This window comes from Phoenix dactylifera, chromosome 1 (genome assembly GCF_009389715.1).
Source record: "Phoenix dactylifera cultivar Barhee BC4 chromosome 1, palm_55x_up_171113_PBpolish2nd_filt_p, whole genome shotgun sequence".
NCBI lineage: Eukaryota > Viridiplantae > Streptophyta > Magnoliopsida > Arecales > Arecaceae > Phoenix > Phoenix dactylifera.
Genome location: NC_052392.1, coordinates 31084671 through 31100969, shown reverse-complemented (window position 1 = coordinate 31100969; position 16299 = coordinate 31084671). Strand labels below are relative to the sequence as shown.

The 16299-nt window shown below is 38.7% G+C and overlaps 1 protein-coding gene across 1 annotated transcript; it reads right to left on the bottom strand.

Moving 5' to 3' along the window:
- Nucleotides 1-6488: 6488 nt before the first annotated feature.
- Nucleotides 6489-16067, bottom strand: LOC120111952 (WAT1-related protein At2g39510-like). The gene is made up of 5 exons (XM_039130446.1): nt 16002-16067; nt 9693-9803; nt 8655-8709; nt 8204-8354; nt 6489-6887 (listed from the first exon to the last, which is right to left on the bottom strand). The coding sequence occupies exons 1-5, from the start codon at nt 16065-16067 to the stop codon at nt 6791-6793; spliced, it is 480 nt and encodes a 159-aa protein (XP_038986374.1). The 3' UTR covers nt 6489-6790.
- Nucleotides 16068-16299: the final 232 nt, after the last annotated feature.

The window sequence follows — 16299 nt, the reverse complement described above, 5'->3', positions numbered from 1 at the left end:
TAGCAACAGTTTGCTGAAAGGTGGGTCTTGGTTTCTTAAGGATTATTCCATGAACTTTGATACTCTTATTTATTTATCAAAACTTATCATAAAAGAAATTGCTAAGACAAGTCTATAGATTTAAGAAGAGGATGATTTTTGAAGCGTAAAGACCTTTTGAACAAATATCCAATATTATTTGATGTGTTAAATTGCAAGCACTAAGGACCATGGTGATCTTGTAGCAAAGGACGCCGCTGTAGATTGGGATGACAGGACGATAGAGGGTAACCAATAGAAGATCTGGGTTTTTTGTTTTCACTTTTTCTCTTTGAATTTGTTACTCATAATGGAATAGAATGACTATGTAACAACCCAAGACCTTGTCCAAAAAGGCTGGTCGGAAGATGTTATTTAGGTTTCTTAGCTTCGTAGAAATATGTTTCTAAGATCAATCTAGTGCATAGCTGATGTGAGACTCAATGCATACTTATGCAGGTCCTTACATATTCTCTTTGTTTAAGCCTTGGCATCCTTAATAGGTTAAGGATCCACATTTGTTCAAATATAATCGCTAGTATCATATATCTAATCATCAATACCACGATTAGAATGTGGTCAACCTAATTGGCCTCACGCTACAATATCCTCCAGTCTATATGGCTTAAGGGCTAGGTCTGCTTCGATATCATTTATCACAATATAGGATCTCACCCAAAAAGACTAATTAGAATGTGTTATTTAGGTTGTTTGACTTCTATAAGTATCAAGATTTATTCAGTGCATAGCTGCAATAAGGAACTAAACATACACCTATATTAGTCCTCATAAACTCCATGTACACTCTTAATTTGTTCATGTGGCCATCTATATATCTATTGATGGATTTAGTGGACCGCAAGCTGTGTAATACACCACATCTAAGTCTGATTTCATTGAGGTATGCAATGTGAAGCAGCATATTTAGAACTTGTCTAATGGTTATTTTAAAGCTATAGCTATGAAAACATGAGTCGGGCTCAACTAACAAAACTCCATTATGGAAACTAGTACTTGTCAAATAACATGTACCTGACAAAACTGAGATGGCTAGATATACCAAAATGTCAAGTGTTCTATTGGTGTTGCTAGCTTCGAGACGGATATATTAAGATGGCAAGGGCTAGGTATATATACATATAGAAGCCCCTTACCTTTCAGGTATAGATGGACTCCTACCTTTCTAATATATTATGTTGAATCTACTCTATAGATTGGATATAGTTTCTTAAGACCTATATTCTCTATCTGGTGCTCATTTAAGTTTGGATTAAGTACAAATTTGATTTGAGTACCGCGCAAGATTCATCATTTAAAAATCTTAGTTCCCTTCATACTCAGTTATTGTAAATAAGAAATATGAAGAATGTGAGGATAAAAACAACGTTGCATGCTCGGTAAACTAATAATGTCTATGGATTAAGTTGTGGTTCGAGTTGCATCAAGTACATAAAAATTAGTATTATACTTTTCCGTATGGTATGCTGGAATCTAGATATGATAGTTTTTAACTGTATCCAAGCCTAAATCTGAAAAGTTCTAGAGGTTTACCTCTAAATCTGTGTATGGAATGTGACATGGTAGGTTTTGAGTTAGGTCAAGGTCTCGAGTCTCGGCGGCAAGCCGGCAACTCTATTAAAAAGAGAGCTAGGTTTTCTAGAGTTTTCACCCATAGACTACATAATAACTTTTATTTTGTTAATCTAAAATTATCGTAAAAGTAATATTTTTAAAAATAAATACTAAGAGAAATTATAAGTTTAACAAGAGAGAATATTTGATATGGATCCTCAAGATCGCACACAAATATTATATGATGTTTGGTGTGTTTAATTGCAAAATTATTCATAGATATGTAAGAAAGATTTTCAGCTCAAAAAAACTTTTTTCTAAAAATATTTCTATAAGGGCACGTTATCATATAAGTTACTATAAAATTATTAGTAACTTCAATCATTTAAACAAGCTGGTAGCAATTGCATTTTGAAGAAATCAGTTATTATTCAAGTAATGCACATAAAGAAAAATTCATGAAATGGAGAATATGCATTTTTCCAGCCCAATTAATGCTAATTAAAGTAGTTGATATTTAGTTTTGCCGTTTATTAAGCCTAATATGCATTGTTCGACCCAATATATTTCAACTTTAGCTTTTGGAACCAATTGGCGATTAACTAGGATAAAAATACTAGTAGGGTTGCAGCAAGGTACTTACAACCACCAAGGACAAATTCCTTTTCCTTCAAGAATGTTTTCTTTCAAATTATTTGTTGATTTTATAATTTTCCAAAATTTTGCATCACTATTTAGACGTCTTGTCTTGATCCCAAATGCCACTGTTAATTTCAACTAAGCCCCGAGCATGACTTTACTGATGGTTGAGGGTAACTAACCGAGTAATTGATAGATATACTGCATTGATGTAAGAGATCCGCATTAGATTTTGTCCTCGCTCCAATATTTGATTTAATTTCTATTCATCTTCCACAATTTAAAATACAATACATTATAATATAAATGATGTATAAATAACAAAATAAAAAATTATGATGACCATAAAAACTGGTTACCCACCCAAAAAAATACCAAAAAAAAAAAAGAAAATTGTTGAGCTGTCACCGTCTCTTACATTTTACTTTCTTGTTTCGTTCATTTTTTTAGTGTATCTTTAACAAAGCAAAGTGGTCACCAGGAATATAACATCTTGTATGATAATTCAATCGCTTTTCTATGTCTCTTTTCTCTCCAGTTTTCCCGCTTGCTTTTCTAAAAGATTAGAGATCGCTTTTTTTACTTTTTTTAACTTAGATTGGCATCATTTGCTTCCAGATTCCTAAAGTGTGTCAAGTTCTGTGTGGATCCACGATGGCTGCTGCAACAAAAAAGTGGGTTAGAACGAAGAAGAAGACTGTTTTTCTGGTATAGCCCATCTTTCATTTTCAGTTGCTTTAATTATTGTAGTAGCTTTATCTCGTTCATGATGAGTAAAACGTGACATTCACGAGTTTTTTTTTTCATGAACAGATTCATGTGTTTGTACTGTTGCACGAGGTAGCTTACGGGATCTTTCATGCCTTGCATGAGATCAGTTATTGCTGGAAAAGTAGGCAAAAATATAACTGGACCAAAAGAAGTGATTCTTGGTCAGAATTTCCAAATGAAATTGTCATGCTTTCTAGTTTGACATAAAAAGAATCATAAGTTATTGTATAAACTTGTCCATGAATTGTGCTATTGCTCTCATTACACATGCCGGATTGACTTGACAAAAGGCAAGCATCCTGGTCGCTTCATTACCTCTAATCCCATTCATCTTTGCTGATAACGATTCTATGATAGAAACAGTCCAAGAAGTCTTAAAGAAGCCCAGACTGGATCGATCAGCTAATAGGTCGAGTTCGGATCCAAAATCATCACCCGAATATTAAAACGAGTCGGATCGGAGTAGCTAATAGTTCCTTCTCCCTTCCACTTTGGTTTTTCTGCATGAACTTCAAAAAAAATAAAAAAAGGATTGTATAGGGCCTTTTCTTCTTTGCCGAGGTGGCCGGAGGCCGTGCCGCGGATGGCGGCGCCCGGCCTCCCACCTGCTTCTTTCTCCTTGTTCTTGGATAGAACAAAAAAAAAAGAAGAAGAAAGAAGGGAGGGCGTGCTCTGTTGAAACAAAGCACTGCACACGCCATTATTTCTTCTCACTTGTGAAATCGGGGGAAAAAAAAAAAAGAAGAGAAGAAGAAATAAAGGAAGAAGAGGAGGGCCGTCCCCACCCTCTTTTTCTCTTTCCTTCTGTGTTGTGAAAACCCAAAAGAAAGAAATGAGAGGAGGGCCGTCCCCACCCCCCTCTCTCCTCTTTCTCCCTCGTTATGCTGTTGAAGCCAAAGAAAGAAAGAAAAGAGAAGAAAAGAAAAGGGGGACCGTTCCCTTTCTCCCGACCCTCGTGTATGCGCGTATATGCATGGGTTATGAAAAAGAAGGGGTTGCTATGCTCTCTCCCACCTCATATGGATCACTTTCCATGGCGCTGCCATATGTATCACTTTCCATGGCGTTGCTTTTCCCTCTATGGGCGCATGCGTGTTTAAGGTTGTACAATCAGGCCCTTACAGTGTCACCTTCTCTCACACCAAATACGGGATGTGGTATTGGCACTGGGATAATAATAACCGGAATAATAGCGATTTTCAGTTATAACAGCCATAAGTTAGAAAAATCAAAGCTTTGAAATTTTGAAAAAAAAGAGAATTATTTGAAAATATGGATGTAGTCCTAATTTGATATGTGTGATTTGGGGATGATTAGGTTTCAAGAAGTTCTAGTGTAGTTGGATTGTTTGAATTCTCAGTATCCATGATGTAAATAACATTTATACTTTATAATATTATTTAAGTTAATTATGTAAATTGTTATTATGATTCAAAATAAATTAAATACAAATTTTGTGATTATATGAGATCTAATTTATCATTATGTTTCTTTTAATTAATTGCATGATTGAATCATCATTACCGATCAAGTATGTAAGTTCAAATGAAGAACTTAGAGTAATATCGTAAAAGAAAAAAAGACTGGATTTACGTATATATGTATATAAAAATATCGCTTAACTCTCAACATGACTATATATGGAATCATACTTGATTACGTACCCTACATAGGGGTAAGCATAGCGACCCTGCCATGAAGGTAAACATAGTGTGACTCTGTCATAAGGGATATATGTGGCAACGCAGCTTTGGAGATAAGCATGATGTAACCTAAGCCGCAGAGTTAAGTGTTGCCGCTTGATCATTGTTTTGATTGAAAACCCTCATTATTGCTATTTGCATATATACCCTCATAAAATATTTATTTTGCATGTATATTCTTCTTTTACTTTTCTTTTTACAAATGTACCCATACCATCTAATGCCATTAAAAAATAAATAATTTAAAATTAAAATAACTAAAATACTTACGGGTAGACATGCAGAAAGAAAACTTTATATGGATATACATACAAATAATAACTTTGAAAGGATATTCAAATAATTATGCATATTTAGGAGGTTATACACTTAAAAAATCAATAAAAATGATCAAAATTCAATAAAGATAATTTATTAATAAAAATATATAACAAAAAATTAAATCATGTTAATATCAACTCTTATAGAATAAATCATATTGCTTTTATGAAATTCTCGCCTAAAAAATAAACAATATTTCAGCATTTATAAATCACTAAAAAATATTTTACTAATCTAAATATCTGTAATTAATTTAAATTCGACATGTTTTAATCTTTTAAAAAAAAGAATAATATGTAGATGTCATAGATTCAATAATGATAATTATATCAAAATTAAATGGAGAATAGCATTACCATAATGATTACCTCATATTCCAACTTGACTGAGTCTGGATCTTAAAAGAAATGATAATGTGACTCAATCTTTTTTTGATTTATCGATCCAACCGAATCATAAAAGACTTGATAAATTTCAGCCAAATTTTAATTTTTGTAATAGATTTTTTGAATTTATACCCTTCTAAATTTGAGAAATTGCAAAAATACCTCAATAAAGTTGTTATTTGCTTGTATATCTTTATAATTCTTTTTTACATATCTACCTATAAGGATATTTCAATTATTTTAATTTTAAGCTATTTATTTTTTAACGAAGTTAAATGGTATGGATACATATTCAAAAAAAAAAGAAGGATATACATGCAAATAGTAATTTTACGAGAATATTCATACAATTTCATATATTTATGAGGTATACATGCAAAATACCCTAATATATAATAGTAATAATTGAAATACTTTATATTAGAATATTGTATTATGATTGCTACCTAACATTAGCTATATTATTATATTATGTAATAACATATCATATTATATTATTATATTATAAATATATTATATTATATTATTAAATTATTACACTAAAATAATACATTACTATATTATATTATATTACATTATATCATATCATATATATTATATTAGTATGCTATAATATACAATGTTATATTAACTATATTATAACAACATTATATTATATTACAATGTTATGTCACATTATATTACATTTTAATAATATTATACAATGTAATATATTTTAATATGTAATAATATATGATATTACATTGTATTATACTCTACTATACAATATTATGTGATGTTCTTTATTATCATTTTATCATACCAAAAATACTTTTGTAGTTTGGTTATCAAGCATATGTTGAAGTTCCACAATATTTTAGAAATATAGTTACTAAACAGCAAACAGTTTTTTTTGTAAGCTCCAGAGGTTTATTACTATATCAATCCTAAACAGATTCTTAATCTCACTAGCACTGAAAGCCCTAATAGAGAGAAAGCCACATCATGTCCATTATTTTTGGCATGCATGACCTTTTCTTAATTTTCTACCGGAAAAGAATCATGACCATGAATTGAAACCAACTAGCAAACAATGGAATAGTAAAATCAGAATTTTATTTAGGTAAATTGTCATTACATTTTTTTCTTTTCTATTCCTGCTTAGCAAAATTTATTGGGGATTTCCAAAAAGGAATAGTTCCATATACTTGAAAAGGGAAATATCAAAAAAGGCCTTCTTTTGGATGAACAAAGGCCATCTTATCTTATATTAGACAGGAAAAATCTTGTGTTTCCTAATGTGAAGGTGACTCCAACTGTTTTGATTCAGATGGGCCATGGGTCCTTGAACTTTCCTTGCGGGAATCAGTGGCTCCACAAACTATGACAACATCTACGGATTCATGTGCAGAAGACTTTTCCCACCTTAGCTGCCTCTCTTCCCTTTCCCCATAGCATTGTGTACAGCCCAGCCACAATTAATATGGCTCCCAGTATGCTGCACAAAGAGAATTAAAGATATAATCAGATTATGATCCAACTGGAGATTGTTATAATCTCAAAGATTCTAATGTATGAGATATTTTATTTTAAACAAAAATATTAAAGTATTTTTAGTTCAAGAATAAAAAGAGGATTGATGGACAAGACTTTGATAAATGAGTGAAGGCATGTTGATGGTTTCATTCTCCGTCTGTTTCTCTGCAGAAATTTGCATGAAAATAGGGAAAAGTCCAATTAATATGGACATGTGTAATCACATAAGAAGCATGGATGTCTGAAATAATGCATCTAATTAAGGGTTGTTTTTTTTATAAAAAAAATCTTACATATATATAACTTGCTAAAGGCATTCTTAACTCCTGATTAGTGCCCTCTATTTCTTCCCCCGAGAGAAAGGAAGAAAGAGCTCGGCATGGAGAAATTTTATCTATTAAGGGCCGGTTTGGATATTCCAACATAATTAGGCTGAAAATTCTGTAGAATTCATGGGTTGGGCCATCTATTTTAGTATTCTCGAGGCACATCACGACCTACAGGCAAGACCGGCGAGACCCGGGAAGGCAACCCGATTGGGAGTCAGAGGATCCATAGTACCTGCAGCCTCCCGGACTTCATATTCATCATTTTTGAAAGCGGGGGTAAGGGATCTCTTTTCTGCAACGGATAAAAATCAGCGGAGCGGGTTTCGTCCATCTGCTCTGGCAAATGATCTCTATGGCTCTATATCAACTAAACACCATCCAGCTTAAATTCTGTGGGAAGAAAAATAAAGACCTCTATAATTTTTTTTTCTCTTTCTGCAGCCTAAAAGCTGAGATCTAAGCTAGGTTTGGACATGCTCTTAAATAGATAAGCCAAAACAAGTCCGATTTCTACAGAGTTTTCAACCCAGTTTCGTAGAAATATTCAAACAAAAATCGATGGCAAACCTGCCATACGTTAACTAAGTTGCCTTCCTTCCATGCCAAAATCCAGTCCCACACATATTTTTCTTTTTTTTCACCTAAAGTGAATCATAATTGCTGAAAGTAACAACCAGCTTCCACCAAACACAAGCGTCCATGTACCCACCAGGCTGTGAATTCCCCTACAACAGGATTTGATGAGCTCACTCATGGATATCCGGATTAGGAAGAATAAAACAGGGTGAGATGGACTAGCACAGAGATTGCAATACAAATAACTGATGTGAATATGTGGATCATTCACAATCTCCCAATGTACATGAATTACAAAGTTGGATAAACTATTCATATAATTAGAATGATTAGAATAAAGGCAAGCAATGAACATTCAAGAATTTCCTCTTACCTTCCAAGATGCAACTTCTCATTAAGCAGAAGAGAACTTAAAAGTGCCACAATAACAAGAGTCAGTGGATTGAAAATTGAAGCATACAATGGACCCTTCCTCTGTATGCACCAAGCCACCACCGTACAATCAACCCAGATGCCACTATACCCTGTGTCATCACACCATGCAAAGAGAGCACATGTTAACAAAATAACACATGCATGAGAGAGAGAGAGAGAGAGATCATACAGTATAGACCAATCCCTCGCGACACAGAGCATCAACATAATAGTCTAAATCATAGCCATTAAGCACATCATGGCTGTGCTTGAGTACCATATGACAATGCCAGAAAAGAAAAATGAAATGAAAATCAGCTATGTTCAAAGTACTTATTGTGATATGAGCTCCTTGCTTGATATGGTTGACAAACAATAGTTGTATCTATTTCATTATCTACTAAACGCACATCCATACGGATCCCCATATACTCCCTCCGTTTGAGTCCTGATGTTCTCGTCAAGCTGAGGGTTCAAATCCATTCAAAACTAATCACAGCATCACAATCGGTCCGTGGTCAGCCCTAATGGATTTGTGCTGCAGTGTCCTCTAATCCACATAGATTATAAGCCGGGTCCGCTTTGATACAATTTGTAACAATTTAGGACCTTACCCAAAATGGCTAGCAGGAATGTATTATTTGGGTTCCTTAATCCTATATAAGTACCTAAGATTCATCCAGCAAATAATTAATATGTGACTAAATGCGCGCATGGGTCCTCACAACTTGAAAACCTGGGTCGACGACCATGTTAAGCAAGTTTCAAATGTCATTCACATAATCAAGCTATTCTACTATCTCAAGCAAACTTTCAAGTGGTGCGTTAGTCTTTGCCTTACCATTCTTTATTCTCTCTCCATATATTATATATAGTACATGTACTGGGCATTTCAAACCCTAGTTTCTAATAATACGAACTCCTGCAGGCTCTGCAGCCCTTTGAATGCAAGAGTCTTAGCTTTACAGGCTCCTCACGATCATGTGACATTTTCCCATGATGCCATTCTTAATATAATTCTGAAGGCATGGAGCGCATATTCTCATGGAGCCCAACATGAAACCTTCACGTCATGGCCTGTTAGATGAATCATAGCCATCCATACTTCACGAGCATAAACGATAAAAAAATAAACTTATATTTAGTTAGATTGCAGTAACATAATATGTAGCTTCATATCCATGCTATATGTCATGCATGTGCATCGTACCTGTGGAGCACATACTAAGGATAAAATAAGACAAGCAGCAATCGAGTATAAGAACCATTGTGGTCTCTTTTGCTTTAGTGTTCGATCTCTCGATCCCAAGTTTTTTTTGCCTGCATCCTCTTTTCTATTGTGCATTCCTTACTCTTTATTCTTATGTAAATTTTACTTCCTCAATAATGGCTGGTGCCTTAATTAGCCTCCTTTTCTCTCAAAGAAAAGAAAAAAAAGAAGAAAGAACAAGAACAAGAAAGAATTCTAGAGCATTGTACCTCTCCAGGAAGAAGGCAAGAGGGCCCAAAAAGGCAGTGGCGAAGAGATAACGGTAGGCAACGAGGACCCTCATATTCATGTTGAGAAAAATGTGCCTCGAAACTCGAAACGACTGCAAATTGAATTCGGCTCAAGTTTGCTTGAAAAAGTCTGTGCCAACTGAATGGAGTCGACTCCTGCAGAGCTGGAGTCGACTCCTATGAAGCTTGAGTCGACCCCAGGGATGAGAGGGTCGACTCGCATCTGCCACAGTGAAGAAACAGAGAGCAGTTTTCTGGGTTGCTTGCAGGAGTCGACTCCAGTCCTGCAGGAGTCGACTCCAGTCCTGCAGGAGTCGACTCCAGCTTTGCAGGAGTCGACTCCAGCCATGCAGGAGTCGACTCCAGTCCTGCAGGAGTCGACTCCAGCTCTGCAGGAGTCGACTCTCTCAGAAAGACAGAACCTGCCAGTTTCGGTGCTGATACTTGGAGTCGACCCGAGGATGTCCGAGTCGACTTGAACTTATCAGGAGTCGACCCCTGAAAGTGAGGAGTCGACTCCTGATCACGGGATTGATTGAAACGGTGGCAAGATCAGTTTTTTTTTGACTTAGGGTTTTGTAGGGAAGTTTCCTTATGTGTTGAAAACCTATAAATAGGTTTTTTTGTGAACCCTAGGGAGGATGAGAGCGGCTGTAGTGAGTTTTCTTTTGGAGTTCTATCTCTCTTGTAAGCCCTAGGTGTGCAATCTCCAACAGGAAGAGAGATCATTGTAACCCTTGCTGAATATATTGAAATCTGTGTGTGTGGCCTCCGTGGACGTAACCCGTATTGGGTGAACCACGTAAAATTATTGTCTTTGTGATTGTTTGATTTTATTCTCTACTACTTCTTCTTCTCGATTCGTCTTTCCGCAGTTTGGATGCAGGAAAGGGAACAGTACGATCGAGGGTGAGTCCTTTCATCGCGCAACAACTGGTATCAGAGCTACGTTCCCTGTGTCCCAATGGCTGACGAAGGAAGATTGAGGATAGAGAAATTCAACGGACAGAACTTTGGTGTGTGGAAGATGCAGATGGAAGATTACTTGCTCTCAAAGGATCTGGATCTACCACTGGGCGGAGAAGAAGCGAAGCCGACAGACATGCCGTCGGAGAAGTGGGAGCGTCTTGATAAGAAGGCGCTCGCCGCTATCCGTTTGTCCTTGGCATCGGAGATCCTCGCCAATATATCCAAAGTAAAGACTGCAAAAGATTTGATGGACACACTGGCTTCCATGTATGATGAGCCAACAGGAGCGAACAAGGTATTCCTGATTCGACGATTATTCACTTTGAAGATGAGAGACAGTGGGAGTGTTCATTCACATCTGAGTGAATTCAATACCCTATGTGCCCAATTGGAATCTGTGAAGATCACGTTCACTGATGAGGTGAAGGCGTGGGCTCTTCTAGGTCAGATGCCTGAAAGTTGGGAAGGCTTTATCACGGCTGTTAGTAATTCTTCGGGAAGGACTACAGCGAGGTTTGATGAAGTGGTAGCTCTTATTCTGAGTGAAGAGGCTCGAAGGAAAACCCTGTATCCATCAGCAAGTTCATCTGGGAACGCGCTGGCTTTTGAAGAACGTGGAAGGACTTCAAAGAAGGGAGACAGAAATAGGGGTGGACGATCCAAGTCTAGAAACAAGTCTAGACCTCTTGGAAAGTGCTGGAATTGTGGGCAGAAGGGTCACTTGAGAAAAGACTGCAAAGTGTCGAAGAACAATGGTGGTTCTGACACTAAAGCAAGTGCTAATTTAGCCAAAACTGCAAGTGAAGATGATGCCCTGATACTTTCCTGTGATATTCATCCGGAGTCGTGGATAGTCGACTCAGGTGCCTCGTTCCATGCTACTGGAAACAAGGCAATCATCTCAAACTATGTTGCAGGTGATCACGGCAAGGTGTATCTTGGTGATGGAAACAGTTGCAACATCGTAGGGAAGGGAGATGCTCAGATAAAGACATCAAGTGGGATGACTTTAACTCTGAAAGATGTGCAACATGTACCCAAACTGGCTCGAAATCTGATTTCGGTAAGTCAGTTGTCGGATTTGGGGTTTGTGACCACCTTCAATGATGATGCTTGGAAGATCACTAAGGGAGCCTTGGTGATTGCTCGAGGTGCAAGGTCAGGAACACTATACATGACAGCTGATACTGATTCCACCGTCAGTACTGCAAATCCGACTGTTGATGCAAGGACATGGCACATGAGACTTGGCCACATGAGTCAGAAAGGGATGAAGGTGATGATGACTAAAGAAAAACTGGGAGATCTGAAATCTGTGGATTTGAAATTCTGTGAAGATTGTGTACTATCAAAGCAGAAGAAGGTCAGTTTTTCAAAAGGAGGTAGTACCAAGAAAAATTCTAAGTTGGAACTCGTACATACTGACGTGTGGGGACCAACTCAAGTGGCTTCTCATGCAGGAGCAAGGTACTATGTCACGTTCATCGATGATGCTACCCGAAAGCTATGGGTCTACTTCTTGAAGCACAAATCCGATGTATTTGAGAAGTTCAAGAGGTGGAAGGCTCTAGTGGAGAATGAGACAGGTCAGAGATTGAAGTGTCTCAAGTCTGAAAATGGGGGCGAATACTGCAGTGATGAGTTTGAGGTTTTTTGTGCCTCAGCTGGAATTCGAAGACTGAAGACGGTTCCAGGAACGCCACAGCAAAATGGCGTTGCAGAACGCATGAACCGCACCATCAACGAGCGGGCACGATGCATGAGGCTTCATGCGGGGTTGCCGAAGATTTTTTGGGCGGAAGCGGTCAGTACAGCAGTGTATCTGATCAACAGAGGGCCTTCAGTTGCATTGGAGCTTGGACTGCCGGAGGAAGCATGGACTGGGAAAGAGGTGAAACTATCTCACTTGCGTACCTTTGGTTGCATCTCTTACGTGCTCGATACTGCAGACAATCGAACCAAGCTGGATGCAAAGTCAAAGAAGTGCACATTCATTGGGTACGGTGGTGATGATTTTGGATACCGACTCTGGGATGCGACAGATCGGAAAGTCATCCGGAGCAGAAATGTTGTATTCAATGAAGAGGTTCTGTACAAGGACCTGCAGCAACAGACGGGCCGAGGCGACAAAGCTGTAAAATCGGAATATGCAGAGCTGGATGATGAAACAATGTCTCGAGACGATGAAGAAGTTGCTGAGCCAGTGGGAGAAGCACAGCAAGAAGAAGAACTGCCAGCTGATATCCCGATTGCTTTGCGCAAGGGTAAAAGAAACAGAAAAACTCCGTCTAGGTATGCTGACTCCCTACAATACTTGTTGCTTACGGATGGTGGTGAGCCAGAAAGCTATAAGGAGGCTTTACAGGTCGAAGCCAGTGACAAGTGAAAGCTTGCCATGGATGATGAAATGGATTCCCTATCATCCAACAGGACGTGAGACTTGGTTCCACTTCCGAAGGAGAAGAGAGCTTTGCACAACAAGTGGGTATACAGACTAAAGCTTGAACCAGATGGTTCTGAGAGGTTCAAAGCGAGACTTGTTGTCAAGGGTTTTCAGCAGAAGGAGGGCATTGATTTTGACGAGATCTTTTCTCCAGTTGTGAAGATGTCTACTATCCGGATGGTGTTGAGCATAGTGGCAGCCAACGACTTACATCTTGAGCAGCTTGACATCAAGACTGCATTTTTACATGGCGACCTTGAAGAGGAAATCTACATGAAGCAGCCAGAAGGATATGTAGTGAAGGGGAAGAAAGATTGGGTGTGCCGACTTCAGAAAAGTTTGTACGGGTTGAAACAAGCGCCTCGTCAGTGGTACTTAAAGTTTGATCAGTTTATGCTGAAGAATGAGTTTCAGAGGTGTAATGGTGATCATTGCTGCTACTTTAAGGGATTGAAAAGCTCATATATCATTCTACTTCTGTATGTAGATGATATGTTGGTGGCAAGTGCCAACATGGGAGAGATTGTGAAACTGAAGAAACAATTATCCCAGGAGTTTTCAATGAAGGACTTGGGTGAAGCCAAGAAAGTCCTTGGGATGCGCATCAGCAGGGACAGGAAGCTTAAAACGTTGAAGTTGTCTCAAGCAGAGTACATTGATAAGGTGCTGAAGCGGTTCAATATGGACGGGGCTAAAGCTGTGAGTACTCCGCTGGGCGCACACTTCAAGTTATCAAAGCAGGAGTGTCCGACTACGCAGAATGATCGAGATGAGATGAAGTATGTACCCTACTCATCAGCGGTCGGAAGCCTTATGTATGCCATGGTTTGCACGAGACCGGATATTGCCCATGTAGTGGGAGTGGTGAGCAGATACATGAGCGATCCAGGCCAGGAGCATTGGAGAGCTGTGAAGTGGATATTGCGGTATATGAAAGAAACCAGAGACTTAGGACTATGCTATGGTGGTCCTGATGTTTGCCTATATGGTTTCGTGGATTCTGACATGGCTGGAGATATTGATGGCAGAAAGAGTACTACCGGGTATGTGTTCACGCTGGGAAGTGCTGCAGTTTCATGGGTTTCGAAACTACAGAAGATTGTAGCATTGTCTACGACCGAGGCCGAATACGTTGCTCTTACTGAAGCGAGCAAGGAGATGGTTTGGTTACAAGGTTTGATGAAAGAGCTTGGCATGGAGCAAGGCGATGCGAAGTTGTATAGCGACAGCCAGAGTGCTATACATTTGGCAAAGAATGCTGCTTTTCACTCAAGGACCAAACACATTGATATCAGATATCACTTTATTCGGTCACTCCTCGAAGAAGATTTTTTCCGGCTAGAGAAGATACATACAATGGACAACCCAGCAGATATGTTGACAAAGGTAGTTACTCTTAAGAAGTTGCACATATGTGCATCTTCTGTTGGTCTTCACAGCTAGAAGTGAAGACAGAGGTTCACACACACATGGAGGATGATTGGAGATCATGTTGCTGATGGGGTTACGGTTGCTTCAGGCTTGTTTCTCGGCAAGTGGGAGATTGTTGAGAAAAATGTGCCTCGAAACTCGAAACGACTGCAAATTGAATTCGGCTCAAGTTTGCTTGAAAAAGTCTGTGCCAACTGAATGGAGTCGACTCCTGCAGAGCTGGAGTCGACTCCTATGAAGCTTGAGTCGACCCCAGGGATGAGAGGGTCGACTCGCATCTGCCACAGTGAAGAAACAGAGAGCAGTTTTCTGGGTTGCGTGCAGGAGTCGACTCCAGTCCTGCAGGAGTCGACTCCAGCTCTGCAGGAGTCGACTCCAGCTCTGCAGGAGTCGACTCTCTCAGAAAGACAGAACCTGCCAGTTTCGGTGCTGATACTTGGAGTCGACCCGAGGATGTCCGAGTCGACTCGAACTTATCAGGAGTCGACCCCTGAAAGTGAGGAGTCGACTCCTGATCACGGGATTGATTGAAACGGTGGCAACATCAGTTTTTTTTTGACTTAGGATTTTGTAGGAAAGTTTCCTTATGTGTTGAAAACCTATAAATAGGTTTTTTTGTGAACCCTAGGGAGGATGAGAGCGGTTGTAGTGAGTTTTCTTTTGGAGTTCTATCTCTCTTGTAAGCCCTAGGGGCTCGTTTGGTTCGCGGGAAGTATTTTCCCTCCTAGGAATATGATTCCTGGGAATCATATTCCTAGGAAGAGGATACCTAGGAAAGTACTTTTGGCATGTTTGGTTAACCATGGAAAAGTGACAAATTTCCAAAGTGCTTATGTTTGGTTGACCATCCACTTTCCTAGGAAAGTTATGTATAATTCCTATTATGCCCTTAATAAAAATTAAGTCTTTAATGCCTCTTTAATGCTTCTTTAATGCTGAAGGGTCTTTTTGGGAAAAAATAAAAAAGGAGTGATTCCCACCTCATGGGAAAGTAACTTTCCCATGTTTCTCATGGGAAAGACTTTCCCATGAAATGTGGGAATCATATTCCCATGGGAATACAACTTTCCCATCTCTCTCCTTTGAAAACTCCAACCAAACAAGAGGCATTTCATTACTTTCCCGTTGACCACACTTTCCCCCCTCCTTTTCCTGCGAACCAAACGAGCCCTAGGTGTGCAATCTCCAACAGAAAGAGAGATCATTGTAACCCTTGCTGAATATATTGAAATCTGTGTGTGTGGTCTCCGTGGACGTAACCCGTATTGGGTGAACCACGTAAAATTATTGTCTTTGTGATTGTTTGATTTTATTCTCTACTACTTCTTCTTCTCGATTCGTCTTTCCGCAGTTTGGATGCAGGAAAGGAAACAGTACGATCGAGAGTGAGTCCTTTCATCGCGCAACAATTCATGCCATCGTTCATGGCCAGCTTGTAGAAAAGGTTCACTCCGACGAAAACCACCTGAACCAAAACCATCCCCCTCGGCTTCAGCCCTTCCACCACCCCACAGAAGTGGCCTCCCATTCTCACAAACTCCCACATTATACCAATAAATCCCCTTAACAAAAGAAAACAAGCAAGAAGCCACTGAGGCTTCATCCACTGATAACTCTTGTCCTTTCTGAAACTTGGGAAATCGAGTAGCTATTTATAGGCCATAAAGAGCATGGGAGAGGGTGTGTGACCGGGTCGGATCCGGATTCTACTA